Here is a 20,092-nt window from a genome sequence, read left to right on the forward strand (position 1 = left end):
ATACTATGAAATCCACGTGGTAATGAAGGCTGAAAAATTGACTGAACACACAGAGTATGGTATGGCGAAATAAAAACCCTTCATTTTTATTTCATTTATTTATTTTCTTCATTAAATTTCTTTGGAATTTATTCTTGCATTATAGATTTGCATCATTTTTCAATATTTTTTTTGGACTTACAGCATATATTTGTTCATTTTGTAGCTGCTTGTACGATTTACAGCATGGTCAAAAACCATTTTTAATGGATGAAAATCCATGCGCGTGTGGATGTCATCCATATAATCAACTCAACGTGGACAATTAGTTGTCCCTTAGATCAATTTTCCCATTAAGCATTAATAAGTAACACATTAGGAATCGTGTCCATGGTAGCCACATGTCTACAAAGTTCCTACAGACACTTGTGAGTGTATCATAAAAAGTACAATCTGTTGCTGAGGGAACAATCATTATTGTAAATACTTTACGCTGTATTAGCAATTTTTCTGCTTTTTTGTTGTGAAATGAAACGTATGCTTACATATTCATATTTATACAGAAGTTTTTTAAGGAAAATAAGTAGTTTAACGAAAAATAAGAACGACATTTTAAAATCGTATCAGTAGTGAATAGATATTTATTTAAAAGTTTTTTTTTGTGTGTGTGTAACTGTGGAGGCTCTATACAGTACTAGTGATGTGAAGTACATTGTATCCCTAATAGACTATACTATATGGACGCGTATTATAACTGCATGCATACAGTATTTGCTTCTAAAGCAGAACGACAGAAAATCACCCATCGTCCTTTTTCTGTTTGAGGGTTGTTTGATAACTACATGTATTAACTGCTTGAATGAATTCTTACCTTACATTTAGAACATGTTTGACGCCAGGAGGCTCCAGACAACATTTGTATGGTGTTTCGTTAAGTGAAATAAAACATATGGCCAGATGCCCTGGATTTCTGAACAAGCGGAATTACTGGTTCATTACAATTTTATCATACTAATACATGTATTTACAATAATACGGGACCTCCATTTAACGTTCTCTCTGAAAGACTTCCCTAACCGTACTTCGTAGGTACTTATTTCCACCTGAGCGAAGTGAGGAAAGCCGTGTAAAGTGCCTTTACCAAGGGCACAAGATCGGTTACCGTGGTGGCAGGGTTCGAACTCAGGACATCTCGGTTCTGAGCCGAACACTCTGCCGTTAGCGTTGCACCACACGATCCCATCAAGACGTCTGTCCTCTATGGGTTCGTGGTGTTTCCTTAATTGGCGCCTTATAATTGTACATATAAATCAGTTTGGTCTCTGCACTATTTCTGAACGACAGAGGAGAATTGTAAATAACGATACGTGCATGTTGCTAATAAACTAAATGATATCAGGAAGGTCAGGGCCGTTGATTAACAAAAACACTGAACACGCGAAAATAGATACATATATTTGTATTCATCACATATTAATTACCACATTTACAGTGGATTAAAACAAAATTCAAAAGCCGACTGCCGTGTGTAATGCTTGGCATGGGGTCACATTTCCAAACCGGGGCCCGGCCGGGCAGTCTAATGGAAGGAAAAGTATGATTCATAAAACGACAAAGCACTAAAAAGTTGAAAATATAATAATCATGGGAACTAGTTGCGTAAATCATTAATACAGATTATTTATTTTTCGTTAATAGAAACAGCCCGGCCGGGCCCCTGTTTGGAAATGTGGGCCCATCATAATCGGATAATACACTCATGAGTCTTGACCACATCTTATGATATTCAGGCACTATTTTATACTATTTTATATATTTTCCTTATCACATACATATAGTGCCATATCAATACAATCTATTAAACGTGCTGATCTATTCAAAAAGGGCTATATTGGTTGATGTACGTGCATCTTTACTTTATCATTATATGTTGAGCATCCGAATAAGAAGTGAAGTTTTTTTTGCGCGAGTTTAGAAGTAAGCCTAGCTTCCTACAACTGGCCTCGAGAATAGCCTCCGTGGGCGGCGATTATTAAATCACGTTAACAAACTATAAAAACGCGTAATCAACAGTATTAGTAACGCCTACAACGGCGCCTGCTGTAGAGACTACCCCACAACAATCTTCGGGTACAGCAGAGCGCCGTTACCGTCGGGTGAGTGGTCGTACACGGGGCGGGGGTTGTCTAGGCCGGGAGGATGGTCCTTCTGCCCGCCCGTGAGACTCAGGACGCTCCGCGGAGGCTTTCTAAAGCTGCTGCGGAAGGACAGGCGCCTGAGACCGAATCGCTTGCCGAGGCTGTGCGGGCGCTTCGAGCGGCGGACGGGGCCCCCCCTAGCGAGAAGAGTTGGAAGCACGCCATCGTCGTCGGAGTCGGCGGAGTCCTTACCGGACGCCTCGGTGAACTCCGGCGTGGGGTTGTCGTCGGGTGAGCCGACGCCGTGCTCGCAGATGTCCGCTCCGATCAGTTCCTTCAGTCAACACGGAAATGTTTTAATGTAAGGCACAAGCGATAACGTTGCTGTCGGCATTTAGAACATTTTGCGATTTTTTTTCTCCGTAAAAATACCTGCTTTGCTTTGGCTAGTATGCAAGCAATCGTTTATTGTATCTTAGCAGTATTTTAGACTAACTTTAACCCTACGACGGTAATTTATTATGATTAAACGGCACGCCACCCCCCCAAGATTAACCCTACGACTGTTACATAATGATTGTTAAATGGCACGCCACCCACCTAAAATTTAACCCGACGTACGTAATTATGGCAAAACGGCGCGCAACCTACTTTAGATCGACCCTACGACTGTTAAGTATCAATAGTCAATATTAAATGAATGAAGACCTTCATAGTCCATTTTGGGCTTAAGCACAGGTCACATTATACATATACAAATACAAATACATGATTATATAAACTGCACTTCACTCAACTCAGAATAAGTTAAGCCTTAAACCTCTGTTGTTTAACCATGCGACTGTTGAACTAGACGCCACTACAGCGCCATTAACCCTACAACTGTCAGGTAGCGATAACAGCGCCGCTGCTAATTCCCGTCTGGTAAAACGGTCGTCGCCTTTTGAACCGGTCGACACCATACCGCAAAATGGCTAACTTTAAGTGTATATCAGCACGATCCATCCATACCGCGATGCTTTGTGGCGTAGAGGTTAGGGATTTAGAGCTACACTTTTAGACCCGGGTTCGAATCCGAGCTTTTTTTTTTACTTATATTTACAATTGTACATGACCCTCCCTTAGATTTGCAATTAGAATACTGCTTTTTTATAATACATTTTACTTTTTATTCCTTTTTGGACCTCAAAATATCCGAGCGTTATGGTACGCTCGGATATGGCATCGACTATTCAGCGAAATGGCATCGACCGTTTCAAATGGCATCGACCGTTTCAAATGGCATCGACCGTTTCAAATGGCATCGACCGTTTCAAATGGCATCGACCGTTTCAAATGGCATCGACCGTTTCAAATGGCATCGACCGTTTCAAATGGCATGGACCGTTAACGAGACCAAAAAATTGCAGCGCCGCTCACCTCCTCCAGAGACACCCGCAGTCCGATGGTTTTGTCGATGACCTTGAGCAGGATGAAGGACATGACGCAGGCCCAGCTGATGAAGGTGACTGCGCCCAGCGCCTGCACACCGAGCAGGTAGAACCCGCCTCCCTGGATGTGGTATGGGAAGGAAGGAAGGAAGGAAGAAATCAAGAGAGAGAGGAAGGGAAAAAAGGGAGAAGAAAGAAAGAAAGAAAGAACGAAAGAAAGAAAGAAAGAGAAAGAAAGAAAGAAAGATGGGATGAAGGAAGACAGAAGGATGGAAGGAAGGAAGGGATGGAAGGAAAGAAGGAAGGGGGAACGAAGGTAAGAAGGACGAAGGGAAAGACGGATGGAAGGAAGGAAGGATGAATAAACAAATTAACAAAGAAAGGTGGCACTCCCATAAGCCCCTGCCTGGTGATTATATGGGAATGAATGAATGAATGAATGCGCCAGAAGCAGTTACAGGTATCGTAAATGTACTAATGAACAAGATACTTGTATAGTTGAAAGACGCGTACCCTGATGAGACCGTCATTCCCAGTGACGTCCATATATCAGAGGAAGATATAAATGAAAGAACGATCGAAGCCTAATACGTAGAAGCAGCTGTTCATATACAGTATAAAACGAAGCCGGACCTACCCTGATGAGCCCGTCGTACCTACTGACGCCCTCCAGCCCGTCCACGTGCCCGAAGATGCCGACTGCCAGGATCGCCCAGACCGAGCACAGCCCGTGCACGGGGAAGCAGCCCACCGGGTCGTCAATGCGCAGTTTGACCATCATCTCCGTGCCGACACACGACAGGAAGGACCCCACGGCGCCTATCGCCAGTCCCTCCCACGGGTGCGCCAGGGCACAGATCCCTGCACACAACGGGCAAAGTAAATATCCAATCCAAGTAAATATGATTTCACTCTACCTATGGCAATCACTCGTGATTTTTATTTACAATCGGATACAGGTTCATGTACATATACATAGTCATGCACAGATACAGATTCATGTACAGATATACAGATACATATACAGACTTTATGACCGTGTCAGTCCCTACACCTGAGTGAGGATCACAGTTGACACGGTGGCCTTCGCGTCTCGTTGTTTGAACGCCGAACGCTCTATCACTACGCCACATGACGCTGTAAATGGCCTATCACATGGTAGCTGAATATGGCCTTCTGAACACTAGCCGTTCCGCCTATGATATTTGCTCAATAGCACTACACCAAACATATAAAAACTCCAAAATACCAAATCAACGTCAATATATCAAGAACATCTCTAACAAGGAAAATCGTAGATTTTGTACCTCCGGGTATTGTAATGTATGTTGCAGAATGTTGGGTGCATGTTGGGACTGTTCTTTAAATTAACTAGTGAATTCGCGCGAATACCATTTTTTTCGAAAAGTTTCGAAATGTTTGTAATTGGCTAAATGATGTGTGAAATCACTAATCCCCCCTAGCCGACTGGAGCCCAAAAATAGAAAGGACAGGAGGCATCCCGTGGCGAATCTGGCTGCCCGACCCTCAGCGACCAGCGATAATGTAAACAAACACAGTAACGGGTGTCCGAGACACGAAAAGGAAATACAAATAATCTTACGCCCCAAAACACATATACAATAAAACAAAAAAAACCTGCACCATCTACAGCCCATTAACAGAAGATACACCGAGTCCCGCCTACCCCAACGAGTGCATGTCGAGAACGTCTGAGACAGTATACCACGGTATTTGTAAGCCGAAAACATCCGAAATTGCGCAAGAGGGCGTTGACCCCTGACCCATTGGCCCACCCGGAAGTTGGCTGGCTGCGACCCGCGCGATCCCACCAGGCACGATAATGAGACGTTGATTGACGGCACATGTGGTTCACATCTGAACAGTTTCAAAGAAAGAATTTATCGACACCCCTCTGTGTGAAAGGTCAGATCAGTGGTCGCGACCTCAATGGTGATTATACATGCAAAGGTCAAAAGCTGAGGTCCACTTTCACACTGAAAGGGGTGTCCATCGGCGGTCTAAACGCATTATTTTCACGCACTAAAACACACATACTAAAAAACCAAAACAACGTGCACCATCTACAGCCCAACAGCAAAACGTATACCAAGTCCCAGACATATCCGTCCACCCAAACGCGAGAAACGGCTGCGAACGCAATTTTCGTCTTCCCTTACAATACCTCCGCGCTCGGGATATACATCCCTACCCGGAGGTAACAAGTAGACGCCCCATAAATGTAATTGTAAATATTGTTGTACTGTACTAAGTTTCATGCAAAACATATGTTTACAAAGCCTTACTTAGGCTCTAACATATAGCCCTAAACATAACTATTAATGACTTTCACACTTCTCATAATGCCTAGTAAAGATCACGGATATAACGTAAGATGCAGATATCCGTAATGAGACCGTGCGAGTAGCAGACAGTCTTCGGTAGAAGGCAGAACGGTAGAAGGTACGTCATTTTCTCAAATTCCAACAAAATTGCAATTATGGCATGCGCTTTATACAAGTTATTAAATAATTCAAAACAATATAGTTGACCAATTTGTCGATAGAACTTGTTGCAAATAGTACATCGAGGGAGGGGGCGGTCATACGTCATATCCGTGATCTTTACTAGGCATTGTGGGAAGTCATGAATAGCTCTTAGACTAACAATATATAACTTGAATTTACCTGTGACGCCCACCAAAGCTCCCAGAATGCCGTTGATCAGGTACGAGATGTCAAACTTCCGCTTTTTGGTGACGTAACTGTTTGTCGGATTTTGCAAAGGGATTCGCGTTATCATAAATTATCACGATGTAATGATAAAATTTTGCCTGTTGCAGACGACATCTTTTCCGACACAACATTTGAAAACTACAGACGGGAGGCTATATACTCGAATATGACCTTATATAACGTTATTGCGTTCTGCCGAAGTGCTATCAACAATACATTACGGGATTAGCGCAGGTGCAGTACGTTCTGCCTACGTGCTCTACAGCGTATAGTATGTAATGGACAATGTTTAAAATATAAGTTGCCCAATATAGAAGATACTAGGACCAGCCTATATAGAGACCTTACAATGTACGTGTATCCAGATTTTCATATATATGTAATGTACTAATCGTGATGAAACATTTTATAAACGAACGATGAGAAGTTGTACGTGTGTCTGTGTGTTGTACCTGAGCACGACAGCCACGATACCTCCGCCCATGGACGCTGTAATGGTGGACACAGCCGACCTGCAACTCGAACAGTTTTACCATAAGAAAACATGTCCATACCGGGACGTGTAAAAGGCTCCGCTCCTAAGGCGTCACCAAAAATCTTTCTTGGTTGTGAGTTTGCAGGGATTGGCTTTATTTCTGAAAAAGTTGATCTTTTGAATAGTCGCTATAGATGATTTTTATTCAAGAAGGTTTACGGAAAACGTACACGGACATGTTGCTGCTGTTCTTGTCAAGTTGTTTTGTTAGTTTTTTTTTACAGCGTGATCAGAACAATTAGATTAATATTATTGGTACCTGGCAGCTGGCAGCCTGTGTTACACTATCTCTATCAGAGAGCCTAACTAATGGGAGGCATTTCCAGAAGTACCAATAGGCTCTGGATTCTTTTTCACTACATATACGCAAGCATTAAGATGGTCCAAAAGGTGTTGGTCTTCAAGCGTCAAGGGGACTGACCGGTGGAAGGGCTGTTAGAAGTGTGGTGTAGTCGGGCTAGGGGTCTGACCAGTGGAAAGGCTGCTAGAAGTGTGATGTAGTCAGGCTAGGGGTCTGACCAGTGGAAAGGCTGCTAGAAGTGTGATGTAGTCAGACTAGAGGCCTGACCAATGGAAGTGCTGCTAGAAGTGTGATGTAGTCAGGCTAGAGGCCTGACCAATGGAAGTGCTGCTAGAAGTGTGATGTAGTCAGGCTAGAGGTCTGACCAATGGAAGTGCTGCTAGAAGTGTGATGTAGTCAGGCTAGAGGCTTGACCAGCTGAAGGGCTGCTAGAAGCGTGATGTGGTCAGGCTAGAGGCCTGACCAGTTGAAGTGCTGCTAGAAGTGTGATGTAGTCAGGCTAGAGGCTTGACCAATGGAAGTGCTGCTAGAAGTGTGATGTAGTCAGGCTAGAGGCCTGACCAATGGAAGTGCTGCTAGAAGTGTGATGTAGTCAGGCTAGAGGCCTGACCAATGGAAGTGCTGCTAGAAGTGTGATGTAGTCAGACTAGAGGCCTGACCAATTGCAATGGAAGTGCTGCTAGAAGTGTGATGTAGTCAGGCTAAAGGCCTGACCAGTTGAAGGGCTGCTAGAAGCGTGATGTAGTCAGGCTACGTACCTGGCAGCTAGTTTCCACTTGCCGCCGGTAATGCCGAAGGTACTGCCGCAGTTAAACCCCAGCCAACCCCACCTGGAGGGAACGCAATGCATACAAACTTATACTATCATGAAAGTTCATCTGTGTTGGTAGTTACATGTTTAGAGTTAAAACTTTTGGTCCAACACAAAAAACGAGGCCATATACATCAGGACCCATCACCCTTCATTGAACCGCGACGGGGGCCAACATCGTCTCCCAGATACCTTTGACCCAGTGTTGACGTCACACTTCAAAGAAGCCACGTGACAAGCTTCACTGGGTCAGTCTACTGAGGAAGACCAGAGTGACTGGTCGAAAGCTCTAGGTGAGAGAATTTTTTTGTGTTGGACCAAAAGTTGTAACTCTAAATATACAAACTTACAGTTTGACTTAGTTTACTGTATCAGTCAGTCTCCTGTTCAGACTTACATGTAGAGTTATGCATCTCTCTCCGCGTATATATCACTCACCACTTTACATCACAGAGAAGCGAGTAGAAGTCGACTTTACCATATTTACTTAGTAACTATTTCCTACATCGGTGCATCAGCCTCTATAATCTGTAGACTGTATAATTAGAATGGTACTTGTTATGTCTGGGATGTGCAGTTCGTAATAGATGTATAAAAATTATATGGGTTTATTTTAGATTGTAAATATCAATGTTATTCAGACAACATTATATGTAATACATATAATGTATGCCTGCAAAGTTGGTATGGAAATAAAAAAAAAAATTAAGAATTGGCATATGTATTTAGTTACAGACTCTTTATTTGTTGTGACCTGCACTTAGCACAGTGAGTATGCATGTACAATAAAGGTCTTCATTCAGTCATTTATCAATTAAAGAGAAAAAAAAACATCAAAACATCTGCTTGAAGGTGTAAACAGCTCACCAGAGCATGAACATGCCCAGTAGCGCGTTGGTGGGGGAGCCCATGGGCGGAGCCTCGTCCCTGTCCCAGCGGCCGTGCCGAGGGCCGAGGATCAGCGTCGCCACCAGGCTGCACACGCCCCCTAGCAGGTGCACCGGTCCTGCACCTCCCACGTCCACGTACCCCATCTTGTTCAGCCAGCCCTGGGCGGGAAAATCTCTAAATTTAACGCATCCAGTGCAGTGTTTTGGGCTTTGAAACCAGATTTGTGAAAGTCAATTGCAATATTCTAGTCATTTATCTACATACATATGTTGAAACAACACTGTCCCAATGTATATCTACATTCATGGAGCAAAAATGCCCAAAATTCTTTTTTTTTTAATTAATTGACTCATGCCGACTCCTATGTTTATTTATAATACTTATGTCTAAAAGTTAAGGATTCGACTACAGACTGTTTTTTTTTTCGATATCCTTTTCATCTGTGTATTGTTTTAGCTGATCTAAAAATAATAAACGTGCAATAGATATAAAATTTTTGAATTTCCCTGAAATAGTAGGTTGGTATTTTGTATACCTCTAATAGTTCATACTTACATATATGTATATTTTTCTAAAATTTTGTTCTTTTATAGCTTCTCTTCAGCTTCAAATGCATGAGTAGTTTTCGCTTTTTCATCCGAAAATTAAGCCATATTAAAGCCTAAGCCAAATCTTCACTATTACAGTCATAGCAAATACGTTAAGAAGATTTCATTTATCGATCCTTTAACGTATAACTGTCAGTCTGCTCGTTTGAACTAGAGTTCAAAGACACCGACGGCCTTTGGGACTACTAAGTATTTTCATATTAGGCCACATCAAGTAAATTTTATGGATGACGTCCGCGCACGCATTGATTTTGGCCTGTTCCTAGAAAAAAAAAAGAAATTCCGCTTCCTGTAACTATGACCAAAGAATCCCGACAGTGCTTCAAATCGTCAGATTGACGTGAAACCCGTAACGCGAAATGGGTAAAGGGCAAAAATGTGATGAAAGAAACAGGGCAGGACGACAACTGCTGTTCCACCTGATTCATTGCTATTTTGATGATGAATGAAAGACTTCTTACTTGTTACACTGTGTCACCTCATTCAATTTGTGTCCTAACGCAATTTTGTCGTCTCTTAGTATATTTTTAATCTAGGCATCTTGTTTTTTAGGGCCCTTCTTGTTTTTTTTGTCGCCCTCTCGCATTAGATTTAGTGTCTCTGAAGGACGTCATCCATAAAATTTACTTGGTGTGGCCTTACCGCATTCCTCTCCAGAATAGACTCTGTCAATACTGTAACATGAATAGAATAGAAGATGAACAACACTTTATCATAGACTGTACTTTATATTCTAATGAAAGATCTGTCCTTTTTAATCATATCAAAGAGAAGTTCCCATACTTTGAACACCTAAGTTCAAATGATAGATTTATATTTTTATGCGTCTAGACAAACCCTGTATCACAAACATGATCTGTTCTCACATTTTCCATTGTACAAAAAAAAGCGAGAAGTTGACCACTCTGTATTAGCTCAGTAACTAGAACACTTTGTATTAGCCTAGTATAGTACCCTTGTATGTTACTTATGTATATTGTATGTCTAAGTCAAGTAGTGTATTTTTGCCTCCACTTTTCTACATACGTCTGTTATGTGTCTGTTAAGTCTTGACCTGTACCTAGCCCGTCGTGGCATGAATGAACAATAAAGGTATTTCACTTAACTATTAATTAAAGAGGGGGTGGGTGAAAAATTTAGTAAAGTCTGACGTCAACACTGGGTCAAAGGCATTTGGAAAACGATGTCTGTCCCCGTTGCAGATTATTCTGTTTGCTTGCTTGTTTGTTTGTTTGTTTGTTTGTTTGTTTGATTGTTTTAACGCCCTGAAATTGTATTGGTAGTCATAGTAAGACAACACACAAATTATACAGAGATCAAATTTTCAGCGACCACTGTCGCCTTCATCAGGATAATATTAATGACTGGTACGGTTTATCACGAGACTTGCTGCGCCACGTATCCGTTAAGTCTCGTTTGAACAAGGTCACATGTTTGTAACCGTAACTCTCGCGAGATTACGTTGTGAAGTGATTGGTCATTAAAATTATCCTGATGAAGGCGACAGTGGTCGCTGAAAATTTGATCTCTGTATACCTTTTGTGTTGGAATAAAGTTTAACGTTTTACTATGATTACTACCAACACAGATGAACTTTCATATGTTTGGAAGTCTTTAAAATGGTTACATGTACACGTACCTTACTGTCCCAGGCCCAGTGAGAGGGGAAACAGAACACCAGAGTGTTGAGAACACAGAACGCCATGTAAGCCTGGAGTTTTGTCCGCTCTGCCATCGCTCCTGGAGTGGGAGAGAAGCAGCGCTCAAAATTAACGGTGTCCACATGGCCACTGACCACTGAAATTTAGGCCGGGACAACTAAAAAGACACTTTGAGACATTTTTGGGACAATAGAAAAATAAGCAACGTCAGAATGTCTGCCCTTCCTTTAATTTGTTTATCAGGCACATGTCCTGGATTTTGGATCCGGAAAAGTGGGAGTTAGAACGTAAGGAAAACATAGCGGACGTCAAGCTGAAGTCATACAATACTTCCAGAAAAACAGTTTGGGACAGTTCATCCTCACTTTTGGGAAAAATGGAATTTATTTTTGGGACAGCGTCGGGACAATAGGAAGAAAATTTCGAGGCCTGAGAAGACAACGTCAATGGAAAGAAAAAGAGAAACAGCGAAAAAGAAAACACACAGGAATTTGTCACCGAAATTTTGGATTTCGCATTAGATTTGGAGTCTATTGAGGATGTCATCCATTAAATGTGCTAATTGTGGTCTAACCTTCTTGGCTAAGGTAAAAGGACAGTGAAGTCGGATACATTGTGTATCCACATGGCTAAACAAGCTTTGCAGAATTATCTATTATAAAGATTTGGAAACTGTGAGATGAACGAACCTGAGACGATAGTTGTGGCCGTGGTCGCGAAAGACATCTGGAAGAAAAACTTAGAGAAGACCCAGCCCATCTTGGCTTCCTCTGCGTCCACGAAGAACTGCCCCAGCCCGCAAAACGCGTTACTCCAGGGGCTGTCACCGAAACTGAACGCGTATCTGGTCGGGAGGGGAATTTATTCTTGTTTTATTTATTCACACATATGGTTTGACTATTGGGGAAAAAGCACAAGTTGCTTATATAACATCTTCTACTCAAAATATAAAACGAGTGTAAAACACATTGACAAAATACATGCATAATTACAAGGTTGGTAAAACCAAGATAAATACAAACAAGGCAAGTTGGTGATCTATCAATTACGAGAATCTACCCCTACAGTAAATGAAGTTTTGAACTACATCGAAAATATTACAGTTTTGTAGGTGTGAGAGTGATGTGGACCCACGGGAAAGGAATATAGAGAGGTTTATTGCATATCTATCCCCGAAGGCTAAGTTATTACAAACATAAAAGAACTCTGAAACAGAGTATAAAATAACGTCAAAATCCACATAATAAAAGGTAGTTATATATAAAACACGAAAAATGTAAAAAAAAAAAATGAATTGGAAGAGTAGATTATTCGCCAAACCATACTCTGTGTCATTTGTTCAACCTTCATGATCACGTTGATTTCATATTCAAAGTAACTTTTTTTTGCAAAACTTCTTTTTTATTCGCACGCTCGCATCAGTTTTGGGGTTCCCAGAGGATGCCATCCATATAATCAAATCAACATGGCCTAAGTGTTCGTCTATGTGTTACATGCAGGGGCTTTAGATGTGGGAAGAAACAATGAGTAGTAGAGAATGTCTTTGACACACCCGAACATCCAGTAGGCCAGGCCTCCGTACAGTACGTCGGACGCGTTCTTCACCATGATATTTACCTCGTTCTTAGGAGAAACCGTTCCGCTTTCCAACAATCCGAACCCTGACAACGGCAGAAAGAAGGCGTGCAGTTACACACATACAAACATGCGAAGATACATAACACGTATTTCTGTGTAGGACAGAAACTGTGCAGGGTTGGAGGGGACTCTTGCAATAATCGACTTCCTGGGGTCGTGTGGCGTAGCGGCAGAGTGCTCGACTCGGAACCTAGAGGTTCCTGGTTCGAGTCCTGACATGCCGCCGATCTTGCGCCCTTGGGAAAGGCACTTTACACGACTTTCCTCACTTCGCTCAGGTGAAAATGAGTATTGTATTGTCCCCTGTGTTGGTGGCGGCATTAATATAAATTTAAAAAAACTTGAGTGTGCCGTCACCACGTCTTGTGATTACATGTTGGAAAAAAATCGACTTCCTGAATTCCCTAATAGGTCAGCCTCTAATTCCTGTAAGCTGTTGTCTTGAACTGACTTTGTGTTTATCTATTTAATCTTTAGAACAGCTGAATAGCCCCCATTTAAATTCTGCTGAATTGTTTTCTACACAGAATGCATGGCAAATTCTAAGAAGTGAAAACAAGCTTCGGGTCTACCAGTAAACACGAGAAACAGAATTAATTAACACGGTATAGTTGTTCACCCCATTTCCTTTGTCTGACCTTCTGACATGTTGCTATTCTAGTTTGTGCCGACACACCTCCATACAACCCACCCAAAACAATTTTTCCGTCCCTGGAAGAAAGAAATAGATACAAACAGTTTTTATGATTACCTGACTGCATGGTGAAGATGATGAAGGCGCTAGTTAAGATCCAGGTGGCGTCGTCCGAGTATTGGTTCTCGTCCACCTCGGAAGCGGCCGTGGCCGTCACATTGGTCGCGTTGGAGACGTTGACGGGCGCCGCCATGGCGCAGACGTTCGTGCGGTGGTACTGCGGTGGTACTGCGGTGGTACTGTGGGGATACTGTGGGAGCACTGCGGTGGTACTGCGGTGGAACTGTGATGGTACTGTGGAGATACTGTGGGGGCACTGCGGTGGTACTGCGGTGGAACTGTGATGGTACTGCGGTGGTACTGTGGTGGTACTGCGGTGGTACTGCGGTGGTACTGCGGTGGTACTGTGGTGGTACTGTGGTGGTACCGTGGTGGAGTGGCCGCCTCACGGCCGTAGGAAAAGTCTTCGTCACCGGACACGTCTGTGAGCTCTACAATGGCACTTTTGGCAGCAACACGACCGGTATTTTCTTCATCATCACACGACTTTTATAAATTAGCCGATGTTCTCAGGTCACCTGGCCCCATGGAATATGCGGCGAAAAATACACCCTACTCTCTGGTGATTTTTTAGAACCAGTGTCCTTCTGGCGATAAAAAATGGCGATACCGGTACTAGACCGCAAACTCGCGGCTTCAAATCCCAGCCAAAACGTCGATGTTACGCTTTGAAGCCCTCTGGTGGGGATTGCAGTCCAGTCTGCCTTTTTGAATGAGATGCTTGTCCCTCCGTCCTGGGTTCAAGGAAAGCCACGCATTTGAAACATGCCCAAGAAGCCCTCGTGCGTATCCACTCTTTGGGATGGCCTAAAAGAAATAAGTTTCTTACACAGCTTGTACTCACCAAAACCGGTGTTTCGTCAGGAGGCCTATTTACCTGCTTCTCGTAGCAAGTACAGACTCAGGTGTCAATACAAACACAAATAGAATGCACATCCTGCGAATGAGACCTATGAAACCAAACTGCCTACCAGGCAAGCGATTGTACGAAGTCGAGCACTTCCAACTCTTTGACCTACTGGGAAAAAAGATTTGTCCTCGCTTTTTTGCGTGACATCGAGCGAAACGCAAACATCTGATCAGAATTAAGTTTTAACCACGCCATTAACCGACTCATCTTCTTTGATATCCTAATCCTGTGGGCGTTGTTCCCTGGGCGATATACCGGTGGATTATCCCGCCCACACGCAGACGGGATTAGAGGGGAGGATTAGTGGACATTTTGGGGCGATGGAAACACGCATCAGGAGATCTGAATGATTGATCGATGATTCAGACGATTCACCTGGCACGCAGCAGGAAATTGGCCACATTAAAGGCATCTGATGCAATTTTAGGGCGGCAAGAGAAACAATATTATGAATGAGGCATTTATTTCCATTTCTTACTACATTTTCGGAAGGTAGAAATGAAGGAAGGAAAGAAGGAAGGAAGGACGGAAGGAAGGAAGGAAAGAAGGAAGAAAAGAAAAGAAAAGAAAAGAAGGAAGGAAGGAAGAAAGAAAGGAAGAAATGAAGGAAGGAAGAAATGAAGGAAGGAAGGAATGAAGGAATAAATGAAGGAAGGAAGGAGGGGAGGAAGGAAGGAAGGAAGGAAGAAAGAAAGAACCTTTTCTACCAAGAGAACATGTCTTCCTACATGTAATATAATTACCATAATAGATGACAATCAATCAAACAACCCATCAATCAATCAACTAATCTTCTCCATTGCGTGACAGAAAAGTCCCCGAATCCACCACAGTAAAACCACCAGAGTAAAAGGAATTAAGACTCCCAAATGGCGATACATTAGCATCTCTATGTGACGCTTTATACACATGATATTACCGAATCTTATTACTTAGAATATCCCAGCTAATTAGCATCGGTTCCATGACGTGTCAGCCATTATATAGTATATTCTTTTATACTTTCAGAGATTATTTCAGACGTGAATTTAATATGCATTTTTAATCAAGCTTTCTGGGTGAAGTTTCATCCATATCGTCCGTTAGCGGTCTGTGGTGGTGTATGGGTTCAGTTCTTAGCGACACTGTTTCTTAACCTGAGGGTCGAGGCTTCGAATTCGAGATCTGGTCTGGTAAGTTAGAAGTCGTATGTGCTTATGAGACGAGAGGTTAAAATTAATTGTCCACTGCCTATTTGTATTATGGAAAATATAGCAGAGGAATTAAGCTTGTGGATGTATGCAACTACAATCTTGTGAAGGTGATTTGTAACTTGTTAATCGTTACTACTGCATTTCGTATAGCGTATTTTGAAACTTGTGACCGAAGACTATTCTGCAAAGTGGAATTTGACCAAAAGATATTTCTAGAACGAGAATAATATGCAGTGTATTCAGCCTGTAACTTCGTATCACAATATACAGTGTGTGTGTCAGGCACCTGTCTTGTTTCCCTTATTTTTTGTAGGTATAGAGTATTTTATGATTTCTGTTGTATCGGTATCTGTAAAGCCAGTAAACCGCCTTTCGGCGTAACACACCAGCTTCGCAGGCACGCGGCGCGGTGGCAGCTGGCTACATTACACCGATCGACTTGTTACACCTTACCCTTGAACATCTAACTCTAGACATTGTTTAAAGCTATCTAATGACAATGATCCTACTGTACTTGGTGACAGCAAGTTCCACTCGGCGATAGTTCTGGGACAGAATTGTATTTTCTATTTTGCAGTTAATGGTTCACCGTACACCGTACAGATTCTTCCAGTAAAGCTTCTCTCTTTGTCTTTCTGTGAGCTATATGCTGACAAGTTTTTCTTCTTCTTTTTTTTTTTTGTATTTTTTACACACAGACACAGATAGGGAACCTTTCCGAACAACACCGTACTGAACGTTTTTCTCAACGCCACTCTGGCCAACCAGACCGCAGCAGAAAATGAGAAGAAGAATAAAGCTTCTCTCTGTGCCTTTCTGTGAGCTATGTTAACAGAATTTTCTACTTCTTTCTATTTTTTACACAGACGCAGGCATGGAAACCTTTCCGAACAACACCGCACTGGACTTTTTTTCTCAACGCCTCTCTGGCCAACCAGACCGCCGCAGAAAATGAGAAGAAGAATAAAGCTTCTCTCTCTGTCTTTCAGTGAGCTACATGTATATGTTAACACAATTTTCTTCTTTTTTTTCTGTATATTTTTTTGCACAGACACTGACATGGAAACCTTTCCGAACAGCACCGTACTGGACGTTTTTCTCAACGCCACTCTCGCCAACCAAACCGCCGCGGAAAATGAGACGTACACGTACAGCACCACTCCGGCCTCTGCCGTACCGGGTAACGGGACCGCCGGCGGCGGCACACACACGGACGCGGCCGGGGACGGTCTGAGCTGGGACGACGCGACCTGGATCTTAACCAGCTCATTTATCATCTTCACCATGCAGTCAGGTCAGCTCATGGCGTGGCGTGTTTTCTGTTCAAACTTATCATTACCGTGAATACGCAGACTTTCTTTTTTTTTCTGCACCTGCCGCCACCGTAAGCATATGTCCATTTTCCTCGGACGGCGAACAAAAAAGGCCCTATTCCGTTTGGAAAAAATTTTCTGGATAGAGCCGATTTTATTCACTTTGGTGCGGCTTCGATCCGGCTCGAAGCCGGATCAAAGCGATTCGGCTCGGTCCGGACAAGTTTAGGAATAGTACGAACTGACACAGTTTAAATGCCGGACACAGTGTACGCTAAACAGTACATTACCTTTCTGTGTCCGACAGTTAATGTTAATTAATGTTATAACAGAATCGTGATAGTAGTGATTCTCGTGTATTTGTGACTTCATTTGGTTCTTATTACCTCCATGAAATGGAAGGTATTGTTTGTTGTGTTTCCGCATTTTTGTACCTTCATAAGTCCATAACGCCTTCATGGATTGTGGTGATATTTGGTATGCTGGTAGGTCTTAGGAGGGCGAAGGTCAAGGTCAAATATGGGCCTCCTGGTGGATGGCCTTGGTACTGCAGCAGCACTTCCGGTTTAAGGTTGAGTCAGGGCATGGCTGAGAGGTACTTGCGAGGCAGGGTAACAGATGTGGCTATGCCCAGCGAGGCAGCGCGCTCCCTCAGGGGAATAGGTGACCTATTTCAGGGCAAATGTGGCAGTGCCACTGTATGGCTGTGTGTTTGAAAACAAACAACCTGTGCTATTACCTCCATGAAAATGGAGGTATTGTTTTTGTTGCGTCTGTCTGTCTGTCTGTCTGTCTGTCTGTCTGTCTGTCTGGCTGTGTGTTTGTGTCTCCGCACATTTGCGGCTAGCATAACTTCATAACGCCTTTATGGATTGTGATGATATTTGGTATGCTGGTAGGTCTTAGGAAGACGAAGGTCAAGGTCAAATATACGCCTCCTGGTGGATGACCTTGGTACTGCAGCAGAACTTCCGGTTTTTGTATCTTTTGTCCTGAATATGCTATGGTCTTGATTTTTTGGTGGCAGATAGATTGTCCTGTCTAGTAAGTGGTGTGGGTTTGGTCCCCCTAGCAGCTTGTTCTGGAACTGCAGGGGACTTTCGGGCGAAATCTTTAAAAGCCAATAAGTCCAGATAGAAACAGTGTATTTTCATCATTTTTGGTAGGTAGGTAGCTGAGAGAGAGATGTACATAATTAACTCACGGCGGTCGGTTGCTGGGCTAAAAGTCGCATTACTAGGGAGGTATCGGGTTACAGAACGCGTTCGAACGTGGCCGCGCGGGAGTCCCAGGCCGGCCCGGGGGCAACGGGTAAAATTTGAAAATAAACAAAAGTAACTGGAGAGTAAATACTCGTCAAAATAAAATGTAATAAGTGATTTTGTTTACCTCAAATGTTATTCTTGCACTGCCTTTGCTCCACTTTGTGTACATTTGCTTCCAAATGAGATCAATTTCGGATTTCAAAAAGGGTTCACGAGAACCAAACAACTGATTTTAAGAGGCCCCGAAAATTAAAAATAAGGTTAGATTTTTGGATTTTTAGAAATATTACAGTAAATTTAAACTTTCTGTCTTAGGATTTTTTTATTTTTTAACTAAAACTCGACTTACAGTCAAAAAAAGAGCTAAAAACGCAGTGTTTAAACTTTAAATACCGATAATTAATAATCGCGGCCATATTTAAAAAATCCCTAAGACAGAAATCTGCGGAAATCGTTCCTCTTCCAAACAAGCCCTCAATGAGGTAATTTGAGCGATTTTTGGGAATGGTTAAAATACCATGTTTGCACGCATGCTCTGCCACTTGGATATGGGGACCTGGATTTTATAACAGCGTCAACAAGAATTCTGACCTTCAAGGTCACCCACGATGACGGCAGTAGCTTCGTTACATGTTTACGTTACATATCCACAATAAAATCACGGCATAGATGTAATGTTTTGAAAACGGTTCATATTTGTGGAAAGGTGGATTTTTCCTGTTCCGTGGTTCCCAAGTAAAAAAGGGCTTGAAGTAGCCGGTTGTAGCGGCTTTACTGTAAATGACCGCGGGTAACCCCAGATCGAACGCCCGCTCTATTCGAATGACGTCATATCGAACAAGATTCGCGGGTTCGGGGGATTCGATCTCCATAGTAGCGGAGTGGGACTTTGGGCCCAAATCTGACCATCGTGACTGCAAATTATGCAAATGAGGACTTAATTTGCATTATTAATGAGGAAATTCTATAATTACAGTGTTTTGCATTATAGTACTTTCATACATGTAATGTACTAGTATGTAATCTATGGCAGATGGAACATCACCAGATACCAATTATGCAAATGATGACCTAATTTGCATAATTAATGCGAAAATTCTATGACTCCTTAGTGGTAAATGATGGGAATTTCATACTTGGTACATGTGTAAGTTAATCAAAAGTTAACATCACGATGCATTTATTATGTTAATGTGGAGGTAATTTGCATAATTAAAGAAGAAATTAACATTACCATGTCAAGCCCATATTTCATGGAGGTATGAGATCTCGGAACTCTTGTTTGTTTTGTGGTGCCCATTTGGTAATGATCATTCATTGATAGACTTGTTGATTCGGAAGGCATATCTGGAGTCATGCCTTGTATAATCATGTTTCTTGTTTTTGTTTGTAGGTTTGCAAACAGTCTGGCCCTGAAGCCAATGTCCTACGCAGGGGGGGGTGACTAAGAGGGAGAAAGTCGAGGGCAACGTCGAGACTGCAAGTGATGAACCCCCCCCTCACGTCTATAGAACCGCACAACGAGATGTGCTACACACACTACTACCCGGAAAAGGTGTCTATGTGTGTGTATGTGTATGTGTGTGTGTGTGTGTGTGGCCTTGAGGGAGGCCGAGCAAATGAGTGACAAAGTGAGCAGCGACTGAGTAAATAACTGAGTGAGTGAGTGAGTGGGCGAGTGAATCAGAGAGTGATCACAGTCCTAGACTTACTCTCTTGCTGCTTGTTCCACAGATCCTCTTCTTCTGCCAGCGGCCGGCCGATCCGGGGCAGGGCGGGGAGACCGTGATGCTGGACGCTCGCGAGGTCTTACGGAACCTGGACTCGGCTGTCGTCGACAAGTTCCGGACACTGGGAATCCGGTATGTCAGATACATGCCGGAAAATGGAAATTTCTTTCACGGGTACAACTCCTGGAAAGAGGTGAGTT

The 20,092-nt window shown here is 42.7% G+C and overlaps 2 protein-coding genes across 2 annotated transcripts in view; one reads left to right on the forward strand and one right to left on the reverse strand.

Annotated features, from left to right (window-relative positions):
• Nucleotides 1-2,088: 2,088 nt before the first annotated feature.
• On the reverse strand, nucleotides 2,089-13,614 carry LOC109484723 (putative ammonium transporter 3). Its single transcript, XM_019788083.1, has 11 exons — nucleotides 13,479-13,614; nucleotides 12,642-12,750; nucleotides 11,779-11,933; nucleotides 11,068-11,168; nucleotides 8,797-8,978; nucleotides 7,877-7,948; nucleotides 6,735-6,794; nucleotides 6,235-6,311; nucleotides 4,185-4,408; nucleotides 3,537-3,668; nucleotides 2,089-2,451 (listed from the first exon to the last, which is right to left on the reverse strand). The coding sequence occupies exons 1-11, from the start codon at nucleotides 13,612-13,614 to the stop codon at nucleotides 2,089-2,091; spliced, it is 1,611 nt and encodes a 536-aa protein (XP_019643642.1).
• Nucleotides 13,615-16,643: 3,029 nt separating this feature from the next.
• LOC109484408 (putative ammonium transporter 3) overlaps nucleotides 16,644-20,092 on the forward strand; it is a 14,407-nt gene continuing 10,958 nt past the window's right edge. Inside the window, exon 1 of the mRNA XM_019787655.1 lies at nucleotides 16,644-16,878. Within this exon, the coding sequence (XP_019643214.1) occupies nucleotides 16,644-16,878 (235 nt within the window). The remainder of the gene's footprint in view (nucleotides 16,879-20,092) is intronic.

This window comes from Branchiostoma belcheri, unplaced genomic scaffold, assembly GCF_001625305.1.
Source record: "Branchiostoma belcheri isolate BF01 breed outbred unplaced genomic scaffold, Haploidv18h27 scaffold7, whole genome shotgun sequence".
In the NCBI taxonomy this organism is placed as follows: domain Eukaryota; kingdom Metazoa; phylum Chordata; class Leptocardii; order Amphioxiformes; family Branchiostomatidae; genus Branchiostoma; species Branchiostoma belcheri.